At 41.5% G+C, this 27,510-nt stretch overlaps 1 protein-coding gene across 2 annotated transcripts in view; it reads left to right on the top strand.

Annotated features, from left to right (window-relative positions):
* MEGF6 (multiple EGF like domains 6) overlaps positions 1-27,510 on the top strand; it is a 409,802-nt gene that overhangs the window by 96,487 nt on the left and 285,805 nt on the right. For both annotated transcript variants that reach the window (XM_040326458.1, XM_040326457.1), the window contains exon 4: positions 26,154-26,258. In XM_040326458.1, coding sequence (XP_040182392.1) covers positions 26,154-26,258 — 105 coding nt within the window. The remainder of the gene's footprint in view (positions 1-26,153; positions 26,259-27,510) is intronic.

Here is a 27,510-nt window from a genome sequence, read left to right as displayed (position 1 = left end):
TATTGCCCATCTAGACTTTTGGTTCCCTTTGAAAATAATAAGTGAGGGACCCATTTCAGAGATAATGAAGGTTAAAAGGAAGGAGGGATGATTTCCCGGTTACTGGAGAACAAAGCGAGGCGCTCTTTCTGATCTCCCGAGCTTCTTTTTTTTCTTTTCAGTCTTCAGAAGACGGTTCTCTAAATTACAGCATAAGATCAGTTCTGACCAAAAGTTGTCCTTGTAATTTAAGGGGTGGCCAGAAAACCATTAAATGGCTGGAGGATGGTAGTGTTTAATCCCTCGTTACCTTGTCATTTTCTTCTCCAACACCCATCAGACACCCAAACAGAACGTGACACCCGAGACCCACCAGATCACTCTATAGGCAGGTGGCTGCTTTGTATTCTTTATGTTCTTTGTTACATTGTATATTTTATTTCATGTTGTTTTCTTTGAAAACCTGGCCATGATCTTCTGTAAGGGGAGGCAATAATAGCAGGTGGTTGAGCTGCAGTTTTACTCCCCCCCCCCCCCTGACCACCCACCTAAGTACAGAAATGCAGTAATTTACACCTCCGCATTTTGAAAAGCTGGAGGAGAAAAAAATCAATTACGGTCTTATGGTTGGGGGGTTCATATCTCTACTCCAAATGCCTGAAGTTAAAAAAAATTGGGGGGCTTTTTTTGTAGCTCAAATTGGGCAGATTTGATTGTTTTTGGGCTCATTCCCCCCCCCCCCATAGAAATAAATGGAAATGCGCCATTTGCAAGTTTTCTTGTGCACATTTGCACGTTTTTTATTGTGATTTTTTTTTTGTAGCTCAAATTGGGCAGATTTTATGTTGTTTTTTGGCTCGTTTTTTCCCCCATAGAAATAAATGGAAATGCGCCATTTGCAAGTTTTCTTGTGCGCATTTGCACGTTTTTATTGTTTTTTTTTTTATTTATTTTTTGTAGCTCAAATTGCAGGTGGTTGAGCTGCAGTTTTACTCCCCCCCCCCCCCGACCACCCACCTAAGCACAGAAATGCAGTAATTTACACCTCCGCATTTTGAAACGCTGGAGGAGAAAAAAAAATCAATTATGGTCTTATGGTTGGCGGTTCACATCTCCACTCCAAATGCCTGAAGTTAAAAAAAATTGGGGGGCTTTTTTTGTAGCTCAAATTGGGCAGATGTGATTGTTTTTTGGCTCATTGCCCCTCCCCCCCCCCATAGAAATAAATGGAAATGCACCATTTGCAAGTTTTCTGGTGCGCATTTGCACGTTTTTTATTGTGATTTTTTTTGTAGCTCAAATTGGGCAGATTTTATGTTGTTTTTTGGCTCATTTTTTCCCCTATAGAAATAAATGGACATTCTCCATTTGCAAGTTTTCTTGTGCGCATTTGCACGTTTTTATTGTTATTTTTTTTTATTTATTTTTTGTAGCTCAAATTGGGCAGATTTGATTGTTTTTGGCTCATTTTTATTCCCATAGAAATAAATGGAAATGCGCCATTTGCAAGTTTTCTCGTGCGCATTTGCACGGTTTTTATTGTGATTTTTTTTGTAGCTCAAATTGGGCAGATTTTATGTTGTTTTTTGGCTAATTTTTCCCCCCCATAGAAATAAATGGAAATGCGCCAGTTGCACGTTTTCTTGTGCGCATTTGCACGTTTTTATTGTGATTTTTTTAATTTATTTTTTTGTAGCTCAAATTGGGCAGATTTGATTGTTTTTGGCTCATTTTTATTCCCATAGAAATAAATGGAAATGCGCCATTTGCAAGTTTTCTTGTGTGCATTTGCACATTTTTTTATTGTGATTTCTTTTTTGTAGCTTAAATTGGGCAGATTTAATTGTTTTTTGCCTCATTCCCCCCCCCCCCCCCCCATAGAATTAAATAGAAATTCGCCATTTGCATGTTTTCTTGTGCGCATTTTTGTGTGTTTTTATTGTTATTTTCATTTATTTTTTTGTAGCTCGAATTGGGCAGACTTGATTGTTTTTGGCTCATTTTTCCCCCCCATAGAAATAAATAGAAATTCACCATTTGCATGTTTTCTTGTGCGCATTTGCGTGTTTTTATTGTGATTTTTATTTATTTTTTTGTAGCTCGAATTTGGCAGATTTGATTGTTTTTGGCCCAATTTTTTTCCCATAGAAATTAATGGAAATGAAGCCCCTTCTTGAAGCACTGCGCAGCAAAAATATTATCTATCGCTGGAAATTCCCATTTGGTTTACTGGCAACTAATCAGGGTCAGTCAGCCCTGTTAAAAGTGCCTGAGGATCTGATTCATTTCTGCGCTGCAATGAATATCCCTTATTTGGATGTACCAGACTGGTACGCAGACTTCAGATTTAAATCTTACAGAAAGGACAATACATGTGATGAACCGATGGATGCTGCTCCAACCAGATTCAGAAGACGTCGCTCATTGTCTGCAGAGAAGATAAACACCTCTTCACAGGCTCAGCCCCCTGATATTCAATCACCCAGCTCATCGCGCTATCGGAAATCTAGGAGGGAATATTGAGGACTTTCTCTGTATTTTTATTTAATATTTTTGCATATTGTCTTTTAAGATGCTTTCGGAAATGCTGCCTTAATTGTTTTAGTTATTCTCTTTTACCTAATACTACTATATTTATAGACACTAGTATGCCTAAGTTACATATTGATGTCTTGATCTCACTCCTAGATATGTAATTGCTCTGTTACATGAGTGAAACTCTGTAGGACGCATCTAATGTTAGAAATCTTTTTCTGTTATAGTCTTGGATAGCAATATTTACTATATATACAACAGGGAAGTATGTTTCACACAGATACATGATCTTATTGTTGTTTAATTTGCCTCCTTGTTTTTGTAATTGATACATTAAATTGTATCTTTATTGATGTTAGAATTTTGTTTGCAGCCGATTACAATTCTTTGCTTGTTATTCTGTTATAAAGTAACAGGTCCTATCTCTAAGAAATGTCACGAGGCAATGATTTTTGTGTAAGTTTCAGTCATATTTAGTAGCAGTGATTTTTCCACAATGTATCTAGACTCCTAGTAGTTTAACAACATTGGTGCCAGACTAAATATTACTGTGCCCTGTACGCTTCTGTTTTTTTTGAAAGGTATTTACACCGGTCTCTTTTTTCTTATTAATAAATAACAGGACGAGTCCGTAGGGGCGGGTAGCTTGACGATTCTGCGATCTGTTTTGGTCCAGTTTCATTCCAAACCCCAAATAGCGGAATCCTCCGTCCTCAGTCCTATTGGATTTGTGACGGGGAAATTCCACTATATCTTTAACTAGTTCTACTTCCCTAAAGGGTAGTTTTTGTTTAATCTTATTTATATATTTTTTGTTTTTTTATTTATTTATTTATTTATTTTTCTATTTTTGTTCGTTATTCGGACCACTTATATATTTACATTACTCTCGTTTCAAACCGGTGGTCATCTCCAAAGGGTTTTTTTTTTTTTTTTTTCTTCTCAATCTCAATACCTAGCTTAATTACCCCCCGTTGATATTTCTTTCCTTGTAACGTCTACTCCTTCTGATATAATGGCTACTTCAGATAAAATCTCATCAAACCAGCTACAAAAAGTTAAATTTTATTCCCTGAACGTAAAGGGCCTTAATGTACCTGAAAAAAGGTCAAAGTTGTTATTGATGCTCAAAAGATCAAAAGCTGATATTGTACTGATCCAAGAGACTCATTTTAAGACTAATGACTTGCCAACGTTTACAGATAAAAGATTCCCTCAAATTATTAACTCTACCACAGCAGACTCTAAAACGAAAGGGGTATCTATTTTAATTTCTAAGAGTTGTCCTTTTAAATTACTAGACACAGAAATTGACAAAGAAGGCAGGTTCCTATTTATCAAGGGATCTCTTTATAACGCACCTATCACAATTGCCAATATATATGCTCCGAATAAGCTACAAGCTCCTTTCTTTGTACGAACATTAGAACTACTTGACTCTTTTGCGGCCGGCATGCTCATTGTCGGGGGAGATTTTAATTTAGCTCTTAATCCCCTTTTAGATACTTCTTCTGGATCCTCTAAAATTTCTTACAAGACTTTGAAAGTAATTAAAAATGCTTTGCACAAATTATCACTACACGATACATGGCGTACCCTGCACCCAGACTGTAAAGATTTCACATTTTATTCAAATCCCCACAATACATATTCGAGGTTGGATTATTTTTTAATTTCTCAAAAACACCTAGATACCCTCTTGGAGGCCACGATAGAACCTATGGTTATTTCTGACCATAATCCAATAACTATGTCTTTAACCTTCAAGGAAAAACCTGTAGTCCCTCCACTTTGGAAACTTGACAACTCTCTACTTAATGACGCTGGCAATGTATCGATATTGGGTACTAGAATTGCCCATTATTTCACTGAAAATGATTCAGAGGATGTTCATCCTATGAACGTATGGTTGGCTCATAAATGCGTGCTTAGAGGGGAATTGATTTCTATGGCTGCTAGAAGGAATAAATTAAGACAGGCTTGCATTAAAAATCTCACGGACAGAATCAATTACTTGGAAAGACAACATAAGCAATCATTGGCTATGGATTCTCTCTCTGAACTTTTGAAAGTTAGGGAAGAGCTTCTTTTACTACTGGAAAAGAAGATAAAACGTAACTTGAATTTCTCACGTAGAATCTTTTATGAATTTGGCAACAAAAGCAGTAAACTTCTGGCTAATTCTATTAATTCAAAAAATGTGAATAAACACAATAACATATATTCTGTCTCGGATTCTACGGGGAAATTACATACTAACTCCGCTGACATAGCACACCAATTCCAAGTATTTTATTCAAAACTATATAATTTACCCACAGTTCCGACACCACAAGATTCACCTGATAGGCATGACTTGATCTCTGACTTTCTGAAATCATATAGTCCTAAACCCATAAATTCGGAGTTAGCTAGTGATCTGGAAAGACCATTAGATTCCTCTGAAGTCTTTTCTGCTCTTAAACAGCTTAACACGGGCAAGAGCCCAGGACCTGACGGTTATACAGTTAATTATTATAAAACTTTCCAAGATATAATTATTCCGAATTTTTTAAAGGCTTTCAACTCAATTCCTGCTCCCCCAACTATTACTGAGAATCTATTAGAAGCCCACAAAGCAGTAATCCCTAAACCTGATAAGGATGCAAAGCTAGTTTCCAACTATAGACCCATTTCACTCCTAAATGTGGATATTAAATTGTACGCTAAAATAATCGCCAATCGCTTACTGCCCCTATTACCTGGTCTTATCTCCCTGGACCAGGTAGGATTTATACCTGGCAGGGAGGCAAGGGACAATACCACAAAAGCAATTCTAATTCAAAATTGGCTTCAGAACACTAAATCACCAGGATTTTTGTTGTCCCTTGACGCAGAGAAAGCCTTCGACAGGATAGCGTGGGATTACATGCATGCAGCTTTAAAAGCTCTAGGCATAAAAGATCGTTTGCTTCAATTTATTCAATTACTGTACTCATCACCAATGGCCAAAGTTAAAGTTAATGGCGCACTGTCGGGGGCTTTCTCTGTGTCAAATGGTACAAGACAGGGATGCCCACTGTCTCCAATAATTTTTGTGCTTATTTTGGAACCTTTTTTATGTAAATTAAAGGAGAATACGGATATTGTGGGTATTAATATTAAAGACAAGACCTACAAACTAGCAGCATTTGCAGACGACATCCTCTTATTCCTGTCCAACCCGATCATTACAATTCCCAATTTACTGAAAGATCTTTCCCTGTTTCACAATATCTCTAATCTGAGGATTAATTTTTCCAAATCAAGAGCATTGAATGTCTCTTTACCTGTATCTCTGGTATCCCTTTGCAAGCAGAACTTCCCTTTCAGTTGGGAGGAGGATTGTTTAACATACCTTGGAATTAAGTTGACATCTGACGTGAATAATCTATATAACAAAAACTTTATAACTCTGTTTAATACTATCAAAGAAGATCTACTCAAATGGGGTTCTGGTTTTTTCTCTTGGTTTGGGAGGGCGGATATAATCAAAATGAACGTTCTCCCACGGTTTTTATATTTGCTACAAACAATCCCCATTAAGATCCCACAAACTTTTTTCAGGAACTTTAGGCAAATGTGTCTGAAATTTATTTGGAATATGAGACAGCCGAGAATTAAGTGGGATAAACTCGTCATCCCCAAACTAATGGGTGGGATAGGATTACCGGACTTACAAAAATATTACTGGGCATGCCATATGACCCGTATTGTAGATTGGCACCTTCATGCTACCCTTAAAGACTGGATTAATCTAGAAGAATCCTCCTACACTCCCTATCTCCCATTGAAACACTTGCCTTGGATCCAACCCCGCAAAATCCCAAAACAAATAAATTCTCACCCGGTCACTGGCAATACTTTAAAAATATTTAGGTTTCTTTGCAAAAAATTTAATATCTCCTCTGTATATGGCCCTATGACCCCATTAGTCCACAACCCGGACATACATTTAGATTTGCTCGCTAATATCCCTACTGCTCCGCATATTGATGACATGCTGAGGGTCAATATGCTCTTCAAGCATGGTTCCATTATTACATATGAATCATTCACTGATAATCACCCTGATACTGGCATTTCCCAACATGACTTTGAAACTATTACACAGTTCGTACACAAACCTAATCCTTGCTATGATTGGCTAAGACCTAAGACTCCTTTTGAAAATATATGTCTTGGAACTTCCCCTCAAAAACATTTAATTTCAATATTGCACTCTTTATTGTACGCAAGTTTTGATTTAAAAACAGATACAGCAAATCTAAAATGGGAAGAGGAATTAAACATATCACTTTCAACAGATCAATGGGAAACTATCTTCCGTAGGTTACATAAAGGCTCTATGAACGTATTGACACAAGAAAACGGCTATAAATTGTATTCGAGATGGTACAGGACACCTCATGTTATTAATAAATATAACCCAAATGTATCAGCATTATGCTGGCGTTGCAAATCTGCTCCCGGAACATTTCTCCATTTATGGTGGGAATGTAATGACATTAAACCTTTTTGGGAAAAAATCCATGAACTGATTTATGAGATCACTACATACGCTCCAGATTATACTGCCCAACAATTCTTATTGCATCATTCATCCTTACCCAACTATGTATACAAGAATTCAATAATCCTTCACCTCATAAATGCTGCGAGACTCTGCATCCCCGCTAAGTGGTTACAACCTTCTCCCCCCTCTATTTCTGATTGGCTATTAAAGGTGCAACACATTGCGAATATGGAAAACCTAATCCATCAATCTTCTGATTCTTCCATAAATTTCCACAGCAAATGGGCATGTTGGTCGCATTTTTCAGAATCCAATAAATTCAAAACTTTACTGAACAACTAGTTCTGAAAAGAATTAGTTCATTCGACTTTTCTTAATGTTTTCAAATTACAAAAAAAAAAAAAAAAAAAAAAAAAAAAAAAGGGAATTTGGATAGAGGAAACCATTCTTATTCACTTATACTCTTGTTTTTATCTGTGAACGCCATTCACACCCACCCCTTATCTTCGTACCCCCATATGTCTCTTTCCTTTCATGTCTAATCAATTAATTTCTATGATTTTATCATACTTATAATTAACCATTATTCTAACATTGGTTGATTGTTTTGTTGTTCTGTTTTGTTTTATAATGTATCCTTTTGTATTAATACGACTTTACTGGATGCAATGTTGTAATATGTTTATATCTTTTGAAAAATCCAATAAAAATACTTTCAAAAAAAAAGAAATTAATGGAAATGCGCCATTTGCAAGTTTTCTTGTACGCATTTGCACGTTTTTTTTTATTGTGATTTTTTTTGTAGCTCAAATTGGGCAGATTTTATGTTGTTTTTTGGCTCATTTTTTCCCCTATAGAAATAAATGGACATTCGCCATTTGCAAGTTTTCTTCTGCGCATTTGCACGTTTTATTGTGATTTTTTTTTTGTAGCTTAAATTGGGCAGATTTAATTGTTTTTTGCCTCATCCCCCCACCCCCCCCCCCTGCCCCATAGAATTAAATAGAAATTTGCCATTCGCATGTTTTCTTGTGCACGTTTTTATTGTGATTTTTTTTTTTTTGTAGATTTGATTGTTTTTGGCTAATTTTTATTCCCATAGAAATAAATGGAATTGGGGCACATTTGCATGTTTTATTGTGATTTTTTTTGTGTGATTTTTCTGCTCAAATTAAAAAAAGAAATAAAAAAGTAATAATGGGCCAGATTCACGAATATCTACGGCGGCGTAACGTATCCCCTTTACGTTACGCCGCCGCAAGTTTTCGGCGTAAGTGCTTGATTCACAAAGCACTTGCCTGTAAACTTGCGGCGGTGTAGCGTAAAGCCGTCCGGCGCAAGCCTGCCCTATTCAAATGGGGTGTGTATCATTTAAATTAGGCGCGTTCCCGCGCCGAACGTTCTGCGCATGCTCCGTTAGGAAATTTCCCGCCGTGCTTTGCGCGAAATTACGGCGCCCCGACGTGTTTTTTGAACGGCGATGTGCCTAACGTACTTTCGTATTCGCGGACGTCTTACGCAAAAAAATAAATAATTAAATTCGACGCAGGAACGACGGCCATACTTTAACATGGATGGTGTAATTTTACACCATCTAAATAGCACTCTTAACTTTACGATGGGAAAAACCGACTAGCGACGACGTAAGAGATTGCGACGAACGCGCGTATCTTCATGGATCGCCGTAATCAGCTAATTTGCATACCCGGCGCTGGAAAACGCGAACTCCACCCAGCGGCCGCCGGAAAATTACACCTAAGATCCGAAGGCGTACGCCTGTCGGATCTTAGCCAAAAGCCGTTGTATCTTTGTTTGTGAATGACAAATAAAGATACGCTGCGGCAAATTTGAAAGTACGCCGGAGTATCAGCAGATACTCCGGCGTACTTTTTCTGTGAACCTGGCCCAATATATGAATATATAAGGGTAAAATAAATACACAAATAACTGAAAAATGTCATTCATAAATAGTAAATAAATAAAATACATGAATAATAATAATACATAAATAATAACCACTAACCCTAAAAAATATTATTAATAATAATAATAAACACCCAAACCAGAACAAAAAAATTATAATAATGATCATAATTGTTGTTATTATTATTCTAAAAAGTATTAATAATAATAAACACCCATGAGGTGCCATGATTTTAGGTTTTTGGCTCATTTTTATTCCCATAGAAATAAATGGAAACGGGGCACATTTTCTTGTGCGCATTCGCACGTTTTATTGTGAATTTTTTTGTGCGATTTTCTGCTCAAATGAAAATAAAAAAGTAATATATGAATAAATAAATGTAAAATAAATACACAAATAACTGAAAAACGCCATTCATAAATAGTAAATAAAATACATGAATAATAATAATACATAAATAACCACTAACCCTAAAAATAATAATAATGATAAATGCCCAAACCAGAACAAAAAATAATAATGATGATGATGATAATTATTATTATTTTTTCTTTAGGGTTAGGGTGTTTAGTTAATTATTTTTATTTTGTTTATTATTATTATTATTTTTTTTTACCTGCGAGCCAGGCCTTCCCATCCAACATCAGTGCCTGACCTCACAAATGCTCTTCTGGAAGAATGGTCAAACATTCCCATAGACACACTCCTAAACCTTGTGGACGGCCTTCCCAGAAGAGGTGAAGCTGTTATAGCTGCAAAGGGCGGAGCCAACTCAATATTGAACCCTACAGACTAAGACTGGGAAGTTCATGTGTGTGTAAAGGCAGGCGTCCCAATACTTTTGGTAATCCAGTGTATGTACTGATCCATACATAAGGTGTTGAATTTGTTGAAACAAGAGAGGGGTTCAGGATACTCCAAAACGATTAATAGAGGACTGACTTCTAGCACAAATCCTTAAAGCTGCAGACGCCCATGAAACCTACAGTAGGTCTTACTCCCAGCAGGAGCTGACTGCCACCCAGCTCCCCAGTTACTCAGTGAAGGATATAAAGATCCTTCTTCAGACCAGGATTCTAGGAAAGTGTTCTCCTGCAAAAAACCCTTTTAGGAATCTTTTCCAGACCCTCAGCGCCGCGCCTGCTAAGGCCCAAAATGCAATCCTTAAGCACACTTTAGCTACCTCCCAGGGGAAACAGACCCAAAAGAACTGAAACACTTCTAGAAAACGAAGGACATGCTGGAAAGCCCCCCCCCCCCCCAAAAAAAAAAACATTTATTACCTCCCCAGCCACCTTCTGAACACCCCCTTTCAGGGTTTGGCTGGTTCATGAAGACTACTTGAATATTTGATCCTCCCTGCCCCCAGGGCCGTCAGCAGGGGGGTACAGGCAGTACACCTGTAAGGGGCCCAGAGGTCCCCAGGGCCCCGGATGGCAACCCCCCCTTTTTTTTTAATAAAAAATATATAATTTTTGAAATATATTTTTTTTTTATTAAAGGGCCCAGAGGTTTCCAGGGCCCCGGAGGACAACCCCCCCCCCCCCCCCCATTTTTTATAAAAAAAAAATATTTTTTGTTTATATATATTTTTTATTTCATATATATATATATATATATATATATATTTTGTTTGTCTTTTATTAAAGGGCCCAGAGGTCCCCAGGGCCCCGGATGGCAACCCGCCTTTTTTTTTATAAAAAAATAAATATATAAAAAAAATCTATATACTTTTTCTTTCTTTTATTATTACGGGCCCAGAGGTCCCCAGGGCACCGGATGGCTACCCTTTTTTTTATATATATATTTTTCTTTATTTATTTATTTTTTGTAAAGGGGCCTCCCCCCGCTTCTCAATTCGCGGCAAATTTCAAGTGGCAGCACCCCCCCCCCCGGTTCTCTGCTCCAGGGGGCCCATGCCTGAAGCTGTGTAAGGGGCCCCATAATTCTTGATGGCGGCCCTGCCTGCCCTATATTCTGGAAGCTTCTCCCAGAAGCAGGTAGGGGAAATCGAACACCCAGCTTAGGAAACTTAGCCTTACTAGAGGAGGGCGCTACATGTATTTCCTCTGTGAAGTTGGTTCTCACTTTATTCCAGAGTGAAGTAATTGACCAAGGTCACACACGTTCTTCCAGCTACATTATAAACACGACTTCATTTTTCACCATCCCCTATAATCAAGGTGACAGCGCACCGAAGAAATGGACGTCGTGTTTACGTTTTCTTGATGTGATTCACCCAAAAAAAACTCCTTGGCTTGACGGATGTTGTTTTGTCTGTAGGACTCGCGGCTATTTTGCCTTCCTGTATGAAGCACTTGGCGTGTTGAGTTCAGCCTCCTGATTCAGAGCACATTTGCCTCAATTTAGGAGAGTTTCCTTTAACACGAAGTACAGAGAGATGAGATGATTAACGATCGCCCGTAGCCATGTGATTATGTATCCGCTTGTCCGTCTTATAGTCTGTCTATTAACCACTTAAGGACCGGACCAATATGCTGCTAAATGACCCAAGGGGTTTTTACAATTCGGCACTGCGTCGCTTTAACAGACAATTGCGCGGTCGTGCGACGTGGCTCCCAAACAAAATTGGCGTCCTTTTTTCCCCACAAATAGAGCTTTCTTTTGGTGGTATTTGATCACCTCTGCGTTTTTTATTTTTTGCGCTATAAACAAAAATAGAGCGACAATTTTGAGAAAAAATGCTATATTTTTTACTTTTTGCTATAATAAATATCCCCCAAAAATATATATAAAGGTTTTTTGTCCTCAGTTTAGGCCGATACGTATTCTTCTACCTATTTTTGGTAAAAAAAAATCGCAATAAGCGTTTATCGACTGGTTTGCGCAACATTTATAGCGTTTACAAAATAGGGGATAGTTTTTATTATTATTTTTTTTTTTTTTACTACTAATGCCGGCGATCAGCGATTTTTTTCGTGACTGCGACATTATGGCGGACACTTCGGACAATTTTGACACATTTTTGGGACCATTGTCATTTTCACAGCAAAAAATGCATTTAAATTGCATTGTTTATTGTGAAAATGACAGTTGCAGTTTGGGAGTTAACCACAGGGGGCGCTGTAGGAGTTAGGCTTCACCTAGTGTGTGTTTACAACAGTAGGGGGGTGTGGCTGTAGGTCTGACGTCATCGATCGAGTCTCCCTATAAAAGGGATCACTCGATCGATGCAGCCGCCACAGTGAAGCACGGGGAAGCCGTGTTTACATACGGCTCTCCCCGTTCTTCAGCTCCGGGGAGCGATCGCGAGGGGGGCGGCTAGAAACGAATAGCCGCGCCCTCGTCCCGGGTCGCTCCTGAAGCCACGGGAACCGACGCATGTACCGGCGGGGGGGGGGGGGGGTCCCGACTGGACCCCCGACCCACGTCTAGGCAGGGACGTACAGGTACGCCAATGTGCCTGTCCGTGCCATTCTGCCGACGTATATGTACATACGGTGGTCCGGAAGTGGTTAAACCGCTTAGGGTCATAGTGTTCTACAGACTCGTAGAAACACATCTCCGATGGACCGTTTTCATCGGACAAACCGATCGTATGTGGGCCCCATCAGTTTTTTTCTCATCGGTAAAAAAAATTAGAACCTGTTTTTAAAATTTTCGCATTGTTAAAAAAACGATCGTCTGTGGGGAAATCCATCGGTCAAAAATCCACTCATGCTCAGAATCAAGTCGACGCATGCTGGGAAGCATTGAACTTTTCTCTGCACGTCGTTGTGTTTATGTGACCACGTTGGACACGGTTGGATTTTTAACCGATGGTGTGTAGGCAAGACTGATGAAAGTCAGCTTCATGGGATATCTGATGAAAAAAATCCATCGGTCCGTTTTCATCAGACGAACCGATCGTGTGTACAGGGCATTATAGGCAGACTCTACCTGGGTAACTGTACTTTTTTTTACTACTGAATAATTTCCTTGAATTTTACCTGGTGAACCTGACACTTCCTGCCCTAGGGTAACAACATTCACTCACTCTACTGTATCTATGGAGGAGAAGGATGGCTGACAACGTTCACTCACTCTACTGTATCTATGGAGTAGAAGGATGGCTGACAACGTTCACTTACCCTTCTGTATCTATGGAGGAGAAGAATGGCTGATAATGTTCACTTACCCTTCTGTATCTATGGAGGCGAAGGATGGCTGACAACGTTCACTTACCCTTCTGTATCTATGGAGGAGAAGGATGGCTGACAACGTTCACTTACCCTTCTGTATCTATGGAGGAGAAGGATGGCTGACAACGTTCACTTACCCTTCTGTATCTATGGAGGAGAAGGATGGCTGACAACGTTCACTTACCCTTCTGTATCTATGGAGGAGAAGGATGGCTGACAACGTTCACTTACCCTTCTGTATCTATGGAGGCGAAGGATGGCTGACAACGTTCACTTACCCTTCTGTATCTATGGAGGAGAAGGATGGCTGACAACGTTCACTTACCCTTCTGTATCTATGGAGGAGAAGGATGGCTGACAACGTTCACTTACCCTTCTGTATCTATGGAGGAGAAGGATGGCTGACAACGTTCACTTACCGTTCTGTATCTATGGAGGAGAAGGATGGCGGACAATGTTCACTCACTCTACTGTATCTATGGAGGAGAAGGATGGCTGACAATGTTCACTCACTCTACTGTATCTATAGAGGAGAAGGATGGCTGACAACGTTCACTTACCGTTCTGTATCTATGGAGGAGAAGGATGGCGGACAATGTTCACTCACTCTACTGTATCTATGGAGGAGAAGGATGGCTGACAACGTTCACTCACCCTACTGTATCTATAGAGGAGTAGGATGGGTAACAATATTCACTTACCCTTCTGTATCTATGGAGGAGAAGGATGGCTGACAACGTTCACTTACCGTTCTGTATCTATGGAGGAGAAGGATGGCGGACAATGTTCACTCACTCTACTGTATCTATAGAGGAGAAGGATGGCTGACAATGTTCACTCACTCTACTGTATCTATAGAGGAGAAGGATGGCTGACAACGTTCACTTACCGTTCTGTATCTATGGAGGAGAAGGATGGCGGACAATGTTCACTCACTCTACTGTATCTATGGAGGAGAAGGATGGCTGACAACGTTCACTCACCCTACTGTATCTATAGAGGAGTAGGATGGGTAACAATATTCACTTACCCTTCTGTATCTATGGAGGAGAAGGATGGCTGACAACGTTCACTTACCGTTCTGTATCTATGGAGGAGAAGGATGGCGGACAATGTTCACTCACTCTACTGTATCTATAGAGGAGAAGGATGGCTGACAATGTTCACTCACTCTACTGTATCTATAGAGGAGAAGGATGGCTGACAATGTTCACTCACCCTACTGTATCTATAGAGGAGTAGGATGGGTAACAACATTCACTTACTCACCGTAATGTATCTTTGAAGGAGAAGGACAGAGGACAACATTTACTCACCCTACTGTATCTTTGGAGGAGTATGATGGGTAACAACGTTCACTCACTCTATTGTATCTATGGAGGAGAAGGATGGGTGACAATGTTCACTCACTCTACTGTATCTATGGAGGAGAAGGATGGGTGACAATGTTCACTCACTCTACTGTATCTATGGAGGAGATAGAGGGCTGACAATGTTTACTCACCCTACTGTATCTATGGAGGAGTAGGACGGCCAACAACATTCACTCACCCTACTATATCTATGGGGAAAAAGTGTGGCTGACAATGTTCACTCCCTCTTCTGTATCTATGGAAGACTGGGACAGGTGACGTTTACTCACTCTACTGTATCAATAGAGGAGAAGGACAATTGACAAAGTTCACTCGTTCTACTGTATCTATGAAGGGGAAGGACAGGTGACAACATTTGTTCATCTGTCCTTTCCCTATTTCAGAGCTGTCACGGCTGGTGTAGCGTCATTCGGCGAGCGCCTCCCATGGAGCCGGAATCGGATCATAGCGTTTTTTTTCCGGATCCCAGGTCGAGAATGGATGTACATCACTGGAATTTTATTTTTATTTTTTAATAAAGGACTTGTCCCCAGCTGCGTCTTGTGTTTTTTCACCAAAGGGGGGCCAGGATCTGGGGGTCCCCTTTGTTAAAGGGGGCTTCCAGATTCCGATAAGCCCCCCACCCGCAGACCCCTACAACCACCAGGCTCATTGTGCGGGTGAGTGTTCTAGCAAGGCAGGAGTGGGGACTTCTCCAAAATCTAGCCAATCAGGAGAGTCTCCAGTCTTCTGGGTTGAATGATGGTGGGTGTTAGACCTGTGCAATTCGCTTCGTTCCGAATTCGTTTCTTAACTAATTTTGTTAAATTTGTTAATTCGGAAATATCAGAATTAGCCAAAACCCGTTTAAAGTGGAGGTTCACCCTAAATATAAACCCTAAATATAAAGTAGAGATCATCCATAACATCTTCTTATGTAGATCGACATTTAATGTCTTTTAGATACAGACACTTCAGGGTCTGTCTCCCGCGGGAGTGGGCGTGTCGCTTCTCTGTTTGCTCAGAGTCTTCCTCTATGTCTCCTGGGAGCACAGCGTCATGCTTTCCAGGAGACTAGTAATTGCCCATAATGGCGAACTCTCGCAGGATTTTAAACGTCACGTGACTCTTGAAGCGGGTCACGTGATGAGGATATCGGCTTTACGATTCCTGGAAGTATTCGCTTGTGGGCTTCACAATGCCCACAAGCAAGATGCAACCTTGCTGCAGAAAATTTTATAAATCAATATTTTCGGGCGAATGTAATTGCGGATGCATGTGGATTTCATACAAGTGAGTAAACTCCAAACAATCATAAAAGCAGTAGATGGACATGTTAAAAAAAAAAAAAATGATTTCCCGCAGAACCCCCACTTTAACAAATTTTTTCGAATGTTCTAAAGTTTGAATATTCGAAAATTTGTAAATTTGTAAATTAGAAAATTTGTAAATTAGAAAATTTGTAAATTTGTAAATAAGAAAATTTGTAAATTAGAAGATTTGTAAATTAGAAAATTTGTAAATTAGAAAATTTGTAAATGAGTAAATTTGCAAATAAGAAAATTTGTAAATGAGTAAATTTGTAAATGAGTAAATTTGTAAATTAGTAAATTTGTAAATGAGTAAATTTGTAAATTAGTAAATTTGTAAATTAGTAAATTTGTAAATTAGAAAATTTGTAAATTAGAAAAACAGATAATTAGAAAATTTGTAAATTAGAAAATTTGTAAATGAGTAAATTTGTAAATTTGAAAATTTGAAAATTCGTAAATTTGTAAATTTGTAAATTAGAAAATTCGAGATTCGTAAATCCCAAAATTAGAAAATCTGAACTAATAACTAACAACTGTACTAATAGAACTATTAAATTATAGATATTGGAATTTCCTTTCAAATTTGGCTGTTAGTGAAGGTAACGAATACGAATTTATCCATAGTTACGAATTATCCAAAATAACGAATGCCGCATCTAAACAAATAGAACGTAACAAATTGATAATAATAAATAACAGTAACAATAATAACAACTTTTTATTATTATTATTAATTCGTTCCGTTTCATTTGTTTAGATACAGCATTCGTTATTTTGGATAATTCGTAACTTCAGATAAATTTGTATTCGTTACATTTACTAACCGCCAGATTTGAAAGGAAATTCCAATAACTATAATTTAATAGTTATTTTTAGTTATTTTTAGTTATTCTTTCTAATTTTCGGATTTTTGAATTTACGAATTGCGATCATAATGAATGACCCGAAGAAAGATAACAAAAACGAATGAAGCGAAAACTAACACATTTTTTAGAAGTGCACATGTCTAGTGTGTGTCATTCTACCTGAAAAACTGAGGACATCTTGTGGTGAAAAGGAAGTACTGCGAAGGGCAGCTCCGGATTGCAAATGAGTGTAGCTTTTTTTTTTTCGTTTTTTTTATTCAAGTGCGGGGGCATTAAAGAAACAAATTTAGTCGGGGGGGGCATTAAAGAAACAAATTTAGTCGGGGGGGGGGCATTAAAGAAACAAATTTAGTTTGGAGTTGGGCTTTATAACCTCGGTGTACAGAGAGGCCTGGACTGCTGTGGCGCGCAGATGACGGCTTTATTGCTGTGTAAGTGACAGGTACACTTTATTTTTTTTATTGCTGAACCTTTTATTGGGTTGGCGCTGAGCGCGGAAGTCATTCCAAGTCTGTAATAAGGATGTGATGTGACACGCTACTCCGCTCAGACTTCCCAGCTACCGGAGGCCTGCTCCGTGTCATCCAAACTTTGTTAGGCCTCCCTCCATCTTGTGCCAAGAAGGAAAAACTATATTCTGGTTCCTTTGGCAGCAAATCGGTCGTCTTGTTCTATTCAGAGAATTTTTATACTTTGGCAGCCGATTGTTTTTCTTTTTTTTTTTGTTTCAGTAAAAATAAATGTCAGCTGATGCTTATGTTGGGGGGGGGGGGGATTGGATATGTGTAAGGAAAAGTGATTACTGCTAAGAACGCACGAGAATAAATACAACGGGAGCCAAAAATTCTGGCAGCGGCTCGTAATAATACAAACGCTGGCTCCTGTGACCCGATGCGATCCGATGCCCCGTCTTCACTCTCTCGCGGTGCAGGACTCCAGTTACATTGAAGTCATCTCCGTGTTTAGTATGCAGTATATTCAGTGTGCTATGATATTCAATAGGGAAAAGTCCTCAAACTTTTTTCTGTCATGTCAACTATTAAAAGTCTGCAAAGTCCCCCCCCCCCCAGTCTAAAATGTAAATGTCGGGAAACCTGAGCCTGGATGAACACAAACACCTTGATGAAATTACATTCACACCAAAGGCCCCCCTGGGGGTGGTGTCAGAGTGTGATGGGTGTTGGGGCTGTGAAGGGTGTCGGTCCATAGCTCCCAACTGTCCCCTGATTTGTAGCAATTTCTCTCTGTCCCTCATTCCTCCTCATTTGTCCCTCCTTTTGGTCTGATCCATGTAGATGTATAGAAAATTCACTTTTTATCTTTCAAAAAGTGTTTCCCAGTGCTAAACCTTTCATCCAATTTCTTAATTGTTGCATTTGTAAATTTTAAATGCCAATATAAAGAAAGAGTAGTGGTAAAAAAAAAGCACTTGTGGGTTCAACAATTTTTTTGTAGGTAAATTCTCCCTTAAGGGGGCGTGGCATGGGGCGTGGCATGGGGCGAGTAGGTGTCCCTCATTCCCATCCCAAAATGTTGGGAGGTATGTCGGGCTGTGATGGGTGTCGGCTGTGATGGGCGTCGGGCTGTGATGGGCATCGGGCTGTGATGGGTGTCGGCTGCGATGGGTGTCGGGCTGCGATGGGTGTCGGGCTGCGATGGGCGTCGGGCTGCGATGGGCGTCGGGCTGCGATGGGCGTCGGGCTGCGATGGGCGACGGGCTGCGATGGGCGTCGGGCTGAGATGGGCGTCGGGCTGCGATGGGCGTTCATATTACTATTATACTATTCTTATTACTTACTATTGTATTATTTATATTACCGTATATACTCGAATATAAGCAGAGACACCTAATTTTGCCACAAAAAAATGGGAAAACTTATTGACTCGAGTATAAGCCTAGGGTGTCCATCTGCATGCCTCACTATGCCCATGCCTCACTGTGCCCATGCCTCACTGTGCCCATGACTAGACTGACGTTTAACATGGGAGTCTATGGAAGGGGTGCCCGGGTTTGAAAACTCGGTGCTCCCCAGCCGTAGGTCCCCCAGACAACAAACTTTGCACACTTATAGAGAAGAAATGGGGCTACATGTGTGCGAAAGTCCGGGTCCAGAGGACCTATGACCGGCCGGTACCGGGTCCCCAAAGTCCGGGAGATCAAGCGCGAAAAAGGTAAATCGAGTATAAGCCGAGGGGGGCATTTTAAGCACAAAAAAATGTGCTGAAAAACTCGGCTTATACTCGAGTATATACGGTACTTACTATTGCACTATTCTTATTACTTACTATTGCACTATTCTTATTACTTACTATTGTACTATTCTTATTACTTACTATTGTACTATTCTTATTACTTACTATTGTACTATTCTAATTACTTACTATCGCACTATTCCTATTGCACTATTCCTATTCCTATTGCTCTATTCCTATTACTATTGCACTATTCCTATTACTATTGCACTATTCCTATTACTATTGCTCTATTCCTATTACTATTGTACTATTCCTAACTATTATAATTTTGATATTCGCATACATCCGAATTTCCAAAGAATGAAAAATGTATATGATTTCGAATTCGGAACGAACTTCACATGTGTAATGATAACCCAAGAGCAAAATTCTGAAGTGGAGTGAGTGCATTGTCTACAGAGGTGTGCCAGCAATGAGGCAAAGTGGGCCTACCAGCCCAGGTGGCACTCATTGGTGAGGTGGCACTGGGGGCCTTTTTTTTTTTATCCTGTATACACAAGGTGTTACTGAGTTTGTTATTCAGAGCCCGCCGGCTGGGATGCAGGCCGTGTTGGTCGTGTCCACATATGTCTGACACAGATCAGCCCCTGCTGCAGCTTGTTGCTACAAAATGAACAGTCTGATCACAGAAAGAGAAGACTGGGGAAATTCTTCCTTCTGCCTGCAGCAGACTGATGATGTCATCTTTAGGCAAAGTCACTGGACTGGGGCTCAAGGACGGCTTTAAAATGAAAAACGGTGTAGTTTTTTCTGATAAATAACGTTGGCGTATCTTGTGACATGTCAGGAATTTATGGAGTTACTGAGCGCTCCGCTTTAATAAGTCATAAAAAAAAAAAAATAACACTAAAGCAATCATTTCCATTCTAAATAGCTCTTCCTATATCCGATCCATTGACTGAAGCGTCGGTAACGATGTGACACATTACTTTACCGCTTCCGAGGTCCCATCGGCCAACATCATTCTTCCGCGCCGCGTTCCGTCCACGCCTCAGTAAATCTGCAGATCATTTAAAGAGACACGCCGGTCGGGGCGTCGGGCCGAAGGCTAAGAAGTATCCAATCTGAAAATCCCATTATGAAGATGTTTGTAGCGGAAGAAATCTCGAGAGGCAGAACGCTTCTGCTGATAAGGTGGAAAAAAAAGAAGAAAGAAAAAAAAAGTTACATTTTCTGTTTTATCAGAAGAAAATGTTACACGGCGCAACGGCTGGAGATGATTTATATTCTATACACCGCGTCCGATATTCACCATCCACTTCCGTTAAATTAAACATTTCGTCAACGGCTGATATCGGGGGAGCAAAAGAATTATTAGGAAAAAATCGGATCTGGTCAACTAGTAGGGTGGTCTCCAAACTGCGGCCCAAGGGCCAGATGTGGCCCTTTGCCTGCCTTTATCTGGCCCTTAAGGCATTTCTCCTTCCACGGACACCAACAATATGGGAAAATCCCTTCCACTGACCCCAACAATGAGACCAAACTCCTTTCACTGACCCCAACAATGGGACCAAACTCCCTTCACTGACACCAACAATGGGACCAAACTCCCTTCACTGACACCAACAATGGGACCAAATTCCCTTCACTGACCCCAACAATGGGACCAAACTCCCTTCACTGACACCAACAATGGGACCAAACTCCCTTCACTGACACCAACAATGGGACCAAACTCCCTTCACTGACCCCAACAATGGGACCAAACTCCCTTCACTGACCCCAACAATGGGACCAAACTCCCTTCACTGACCCCAACAATGGGACCAAACTCCCTTCACTGACCCCAACAATGGGAGCAAACTCCCTTCACTGACCCCAACAATGGGACCAAACTCCCTTCACTGACCCCAACAATGGGACCAAATTCCCTTCACTGACACCAACAATGGGACCAAACTCCCTTCACTGACCCCAACAATGGGACCAAACTCCCTTCACTGACACCAACAATGGGACCAAACTCCCTTCACTGGCACCAACAATGGGACCAAATTCCCTTCACTGACACCAACAATGGGACCAAATTCCCTTCACTGACCCCAACAATGGGACCAAACTCCCTTCACTGACCCCAACAATGGGACCAAACTCCCTTCACTGACACCAACAATGGGACCAAACTCCCTTCACTGACCCCAACAATGGGACCAAACTCCCTTCACTGACACCAACAATGGGACCAAATTTCCTTCACTGACACCAACAATGGGACCAAACTCCCTTCACTGACACCAACAATGGGACCAAACTCCCTTCACTGACACCAACAATGGGACCAAACTCCCTTCACTGACACCAACAATGGGACCAAACTCCCTTCACTGACACCAACAATGGGACCAAACTCCCTTCACTGACACCAACAATCAGGCACTATTCCTTTCTCTGACACCAACAATCGGCACTATTCCTTTCTCTGACACCAACAATCGGGCACTATTCATTTCACTGACACCAACAATCGGGCACTATTTCTTTCTCTGACACCAACAATCGGGCACTATTCCTTTCACTGACACCAACAATTGGGCACTATTCCTTTCTCTGACACCAACAATTGGGCACTATTCCTTTCTCTGACACCAACAATTGGGCACTATTCCTTCCACTGACACCAACAATTGGGCACTATTCCTTTCTCTGACACCAACAATCGGGCACTATTCCTTTCTCTGACACCTACAATCGGGCACTATTCCTTTCTCTGACACCAACAATCGGGCACTATTCCTTTCTCTGACACCAACAATCGGGCACTATTCCTTTCTCTGACACCAACAATTGGGCACTATTCCTTTCTCTGACACCAACAATTGGGCACTATTCCTTTCTCTGACACCAACAATCGGGCATTATTCCTTTCTCTGACACCAACAATCGGGCACTATTCCTTTCTCTGACACCTACAATCGGGCACTATTCCTTTCACTGACACCAACAATTGGGCACTATTCCTTTCACTGACACCAACAATTGGGCACTATTCCTTTCTCTGACACCAACAATTGGGCACTATTCCTTTCTCTGACACCAACAATCGGGCATTATTCCTTTCTCTGACACCAACAATCGGGCACTATTCCTTTCACTGACACCAACAATTGGGCACTATTCCTTTCTCTGACACCAACAATCGGGCATTATTCCTTTCTCTGACACCAACAATCGGGCATTATTCCTTTCTCTGACACCAACAATCGGGCACTATTCCTTTCTCTGACACCAACAATCGGGCACTATTCCTTTCTCTGACACCAACAATCGGGCATTATTCCTTTCTCTGACACCAACAATCGGGCACTATTCCTTTCTCTGACACCTACAATCGGGCATTATACCTTTCACTGACACCTACAATCGGGCACTATTCCTTTCACTGACACCAACAATTGGGCACTATTCCTTTCTCTGACACCAACAATCGGGCATTATTCCTTTCTCTGACACCAACAATCGGGCATTATTCCTTTCTCTGACACCAACAATCGGGCACTATTCCTTTCTCTGACACCAACAATCGGGCACTATTCCTTTCTCTGACACCAACAATCGGGCACTATTCCTTTCTCTGACACCTACAATCGGGCACTATTCCTTTCACTGACCCCAACAATCGGGCACTATTCCTTTCACTGACACCAACAATTGGGCACTATTCCTTTCTCTGACACTAACAATCGGGCACTATTCCTTTCTCTGACACCAACAATCGGGCACTATTCCTTTCTCTGACACCAACAATCGGGCACTATTCCTTTCTCTGACACCAACAATCGGGCACTATTCCTTTCTCTGACACTAACAATCGGGCACTATTCCTTTCACTCACACCAACAATCGGGCACTATTCCTTTCACTGACCCCAACAATTGGGCACTCTTCCTTTCTCTGACACTAACAATCGGGCACTATTCCTTTCTCTGACACCAACAATCGGGCATTATTCCTTTCACTCACACCAACAATCGGGCATTATTCCTTTCTCTGACACCAACAATCGGGCATTATTCCTTTCTCTGACACCAACAATCGGGCATTATTCCTTTCTCTGACACCAACAATCGGGCACTATTCCTTTCTCTGACACCAACAATCGGGCACTATTCCTTTCTCTGACACCAACAATCGGGCACTATTCCTTTCTCTGACACCTACAATCGGGCACTATTCCTTTCACTGACCCCAACAATCGGGCACTATTCCTTTCACTGACACCAACAATTGGGCACCATTCCTTTCTCTGACACTAACAATCGGGCACTATTCCTTTCACTCACACCAACAATCGGGCATTATTCCTTTCTCTGACACCAACAATCGGGCATTATTCCTTTCTCTGACACCAACAATCGGGCATTATTCCTTTCTCTGACACCAACAATCGGGCACTATTCCTTTCTCTGACACCAACAATCGGGCACTATTCCTTTCTCTGACACCAACAATCGGGCACTATTCCTTTCTCTGACACCTACAATCGGGCACTATTCCTTTCACTCACACCAACAATCGGGCACTATTCCTTTCACTGACACCAACAATCGGGCACTATTCCTTTCTCTGACACCAACAATCGGGCACTATTCCTTTCTCTGACACCAACAATCGGGCACTATTCCTTTCTCTGACACTAACAATCGGGCACTATTCCTTTCACTCACACCAACAATCGGGCACTATTCCTTTCACTGACCCCAACAATCGGGCACTATTCCTTTCACTGACACCAACAATTGGGCACTATTCCTTTCTCTGACACTAACAATCGGGCACTATTCCTTTCTCTGACACCAACAATTGGGCACTATTCCTTTCTCTGACACTAACAATCGGGCACTATTCCTTTCACTCACACCAACAATCGGGCACTATTCCTTTCTCTGACACCAACAATCGGGCACTATTCCTTTCACTGACACCAACAATCGGGCACTATTCCTTTCACTGACCCCAACAATTGGGCACTATTCCTTTCTCTGACACCAACAATTGGGCACTATTCCTTTCTCTGACACCAACAATTGGGCACTATTCCTTTCTCTGACACCAACAATCGGGCACTATTCCTTTCTCTGACACCTACAATCGGGCACTATTCCTTTCACTGACACCAACAATCGGGCACTATTCCTTTCTCTGACACCTACAATCGGGCACTATTCCTTTCTCTGACACCAACAATCGGGCACTATTCCTTTAACTGACCCCAACAATTGGGCACTATTCCTTTCTCTGACACCAACAATGGGGTACTATTCCTTTCCTTTTCACTATTCCTGGGGACCATCGGGCCCCTTGCAGGTGTAATGCAAAAAAATAAAACGGGAGGGGAGCCAGCCGGGCCCCTGGGGATCATCAGGCCCCTTACAGGAGTAATGCCTGTACCCCCCTGATGGCGGCCCTGACGACGCCTGCCATCACTGCGGCCCCCCGCCCAAAAACAAACAAACACGCGAAACGCATGTAAAATGCATTAAAGAATGCAACACTTGCATTTTTGTTGCCGGTCCATTGAAGTCTATTACACACCAGACGCAATCTGCTGTGGGGGGGGGGGGGAGTCCCAAAACGCACTAAAAATCGCATAGGTGTAAACCCAACCTAAAAACTTACTCTCCTAAAAAATTACCATTTAAAAGTGTCTTCAGCTTTTTGAGTCCTCCCCCTTCTGTACCAAGCTGTTGCATATACTCATCTAGCAGCTCAGCGACGAGGATTTATAATGGGTGCCGCGGTCACATTTGGGGTGTAACATGTCCTCGAAATTTGCGGATTTCGGACCAATTTTTTTCTCCTTCAACAAGCAGGATCAGCCGAGAGGACACGGCCAGGTTTCGGCAAAATACGGGCTCTTTTTTTTTCTTAAATGCAGCCAGCGTGTTCCAGCTTAGCAGAAAACGTATAAAATAATGGAAACCATGCGCAGGTAATCCTCGGCGCTGGGGAGCGAGCAGCACACTGCGTCCATTGTCTCAGTGCAAGATGATATGTCATAGGGATTAGGCAGACTAATATATTCAGCAATCTCTCTCTAAGGCATCAAGGCAGAAAAAAGACATTATTGCTTTGTGAGTGAGGCTGCGGATCGGGGGGGGGGGGGGGGGGGGGGGGGGGGACCGCTCTGCTTCAGGTCTGTCCTTGGGTATGGTGAGCCTGCAATCACCCAAAGATCGGGGCACTACAAGACCCAGTATGTTAAGATCAACCCAGGACTCGGAAACTTTCTAGAGCCCTGGTGCCCAACCTGCAGCCCGGGGGCCACATGTGGCCCTTTGGCACTTTTTGGCCTTGCGGGCACTCATCTGTGTTTCCCTACTGCCTTGTAGCGCTGATCTCTAGCAGTTTCATGTAATGGGTCTCCAGTCCATGTCTTCTGAAGCATGTCCACAGTCTCCAACATCTCGTATAGCATGTCCACGGTCTCTGACCATCTTTTGTATCATGTCTGCAGTCTCTGACCATCTATTGTATCATGCCATTAGTCTCTTACATTTTCTGTATCATATAAGCACTCTCTGACCATCTTCTGTATCATGTAAGTCTCTGACCTTTTCCTGTAATCATGTCCGCAGTCTCTGACCATCTCTTGTATCATGTCTGCAGTCTTTGACCATCTCTTGTATCATGTCCACAGTCTCTGACCATCTCATGTATCATGTCTGCAGTCTCTGACCATCTCATATATCATGTCTGCAGTCTCTGACTATCTCTTGTATCATGTCTGCAGTCTTTGACCATCTCTTGTATCATATCCGCTGCCTCTGACCATCTCCTGTATCATGTCTGCAGTCTTTGACCATCTCCTGTATCATATCCGCTGCCTCTGACCATCTCCTGTATCATGTCTGCAGTCTCTGACCATCTCCTGTATCATGTATGCAGTCTATAACCATCTCCTGGATCATGTCTGTAGTCTCTGATCATCTCCTGTATCATGTCCACAGTCTCTGACCATCTCTGGTATTATGTCCACAGTCTCTGACCATATCTGATATCATGTCTGTGGTCTTTAACCATCTCTTGTATCATCTCCTGTATCATGTCCGCAGTCTCTAAATTGCACTTTTAAAGGAGGTTTGCAATGGCGGCTCAACATAAAAAAGCAGCCTTTTAATTTTCCGTAGTAACCTGCACTGAGCATCCGCAGCAGGCTCTAGTAGTAACAATCTGGCTTGGGGGGATGGGGGATTGCTGGGACCTTGGTGCACGGAGACGGTAAAGCTCTGAATTCTGCTCTTCTCTTTTTCAGCCGCCTGCAACGCCGGCATTTGTTTCAATGGAGGAAATTGTGTAGAAGGATCGTCCCAGCGATGTCTCTGTCCCTCCGGATTTCAAGGACCGCGCTGCCAGTATGGTAAGTGACACACAATGTACTTGTATATCACAGCTTCCTGAACTTTAGGAGGTTGTGTCCTTTCGTCACATGCTCTGCACTGTGGGAGTGTTTTGTTGTCCTGGATGCACATGCGGCACGTCACTCTCTCTGCCTCTGCACAGTGCAACTCACCTGGGGGGGTCCATTGCTGTGCCACAACATAGAACATAAGAAGTGGTACTGTGCAGAGTCCATATATAAAGGGAACAGAAACTGAGAATTTCATCCAGGACAAGGGAAGTGGTACTGTGCAGAGTCAATACATACAGCATAAGAACAGATACTGAGAATTATACCTGGCATATAGGACAGGAGAAGTGGTACTGTGCAGAGTCCATATATAAAGAAAGAGAACAGATACTGAGAATTTCATCCAGGACAAGGGAAGTGGTACTGTGCAGCGTCAATACATACAGCATAAGAACAGATACTGGGAATTGTACCCGGCATATAGGACAGGGGAAGTGGTACTGTGCAGAGTCCATACATACAGCATAAGAACAGATACTGAGAATTATACCCGGCATATAGCACAGGGGAAGTGGTACTGTGCAGAGTCCATACATACAGAATAAGAACAGATACTGAGAATTATACCTGGCATATAGGACAGGAGAAGTGGTACTGTGCAGAGTCCATACATACAGCATAAGAACAGATACTGAGAATTATACCCGGCATATAGCACAGGGGAAGTGGTACTGTGCAGAGTCCATACATACAGAATAAGAACAGATACTGAGAATTATACCTGGCATATAGGACAGGAGAAGTGGTACTGTGCAGAGTCCATACATACAGAATAAGAACAGATACTGAGAATTACACACGGCATACAGGACGAGAGAAGTGGTACTGTGAAGAGTCTATACATACAGAATAAGGACAGATACTGAGAATTACACCCGGCATATAGGACGAGAGAAGTGGTACTATGCAGAGTCCATACATACAGAATAGGAGAAGTAGTACTGTGCAGAGTCCATACATACAGAATAGGGGAAGTAGTACTGTGCAGAGTCCATACATACAGAGTAAGAACAGATACTGAGAATTATACCCGGCATATTGGACAGAAGAAGTGGTACTGTGCAGAGTCCATACATACAGAACATATACTGAGAATTACACCCAGCATACAAGATGAGAGAAGTAGTACTGTGCAGAGTCCACACATACAGAATAAGGACAGATACTGAGAATTACACCCGGCATACAGGACAAGAGAAGT

This window comes from Rana temporaria, chromosome 10 (assembly GCF_905171775.1).
Source record: "Rana temporaria chromosome 10, aRanTem1.1, whole genome shotgun sequence".
Taxonomy (NCBI): domain Eukaryota; kingdom Metazoa; phylum Chordata; class Amphibia; order Anura; family Ranidae; genus Rana; species Rana temporaria.
The sequence above is the reverse complement of the archived record's forward strand: the minus strand, read 5'-3'. Positions and strand labels throughout refer to the sequence as shown.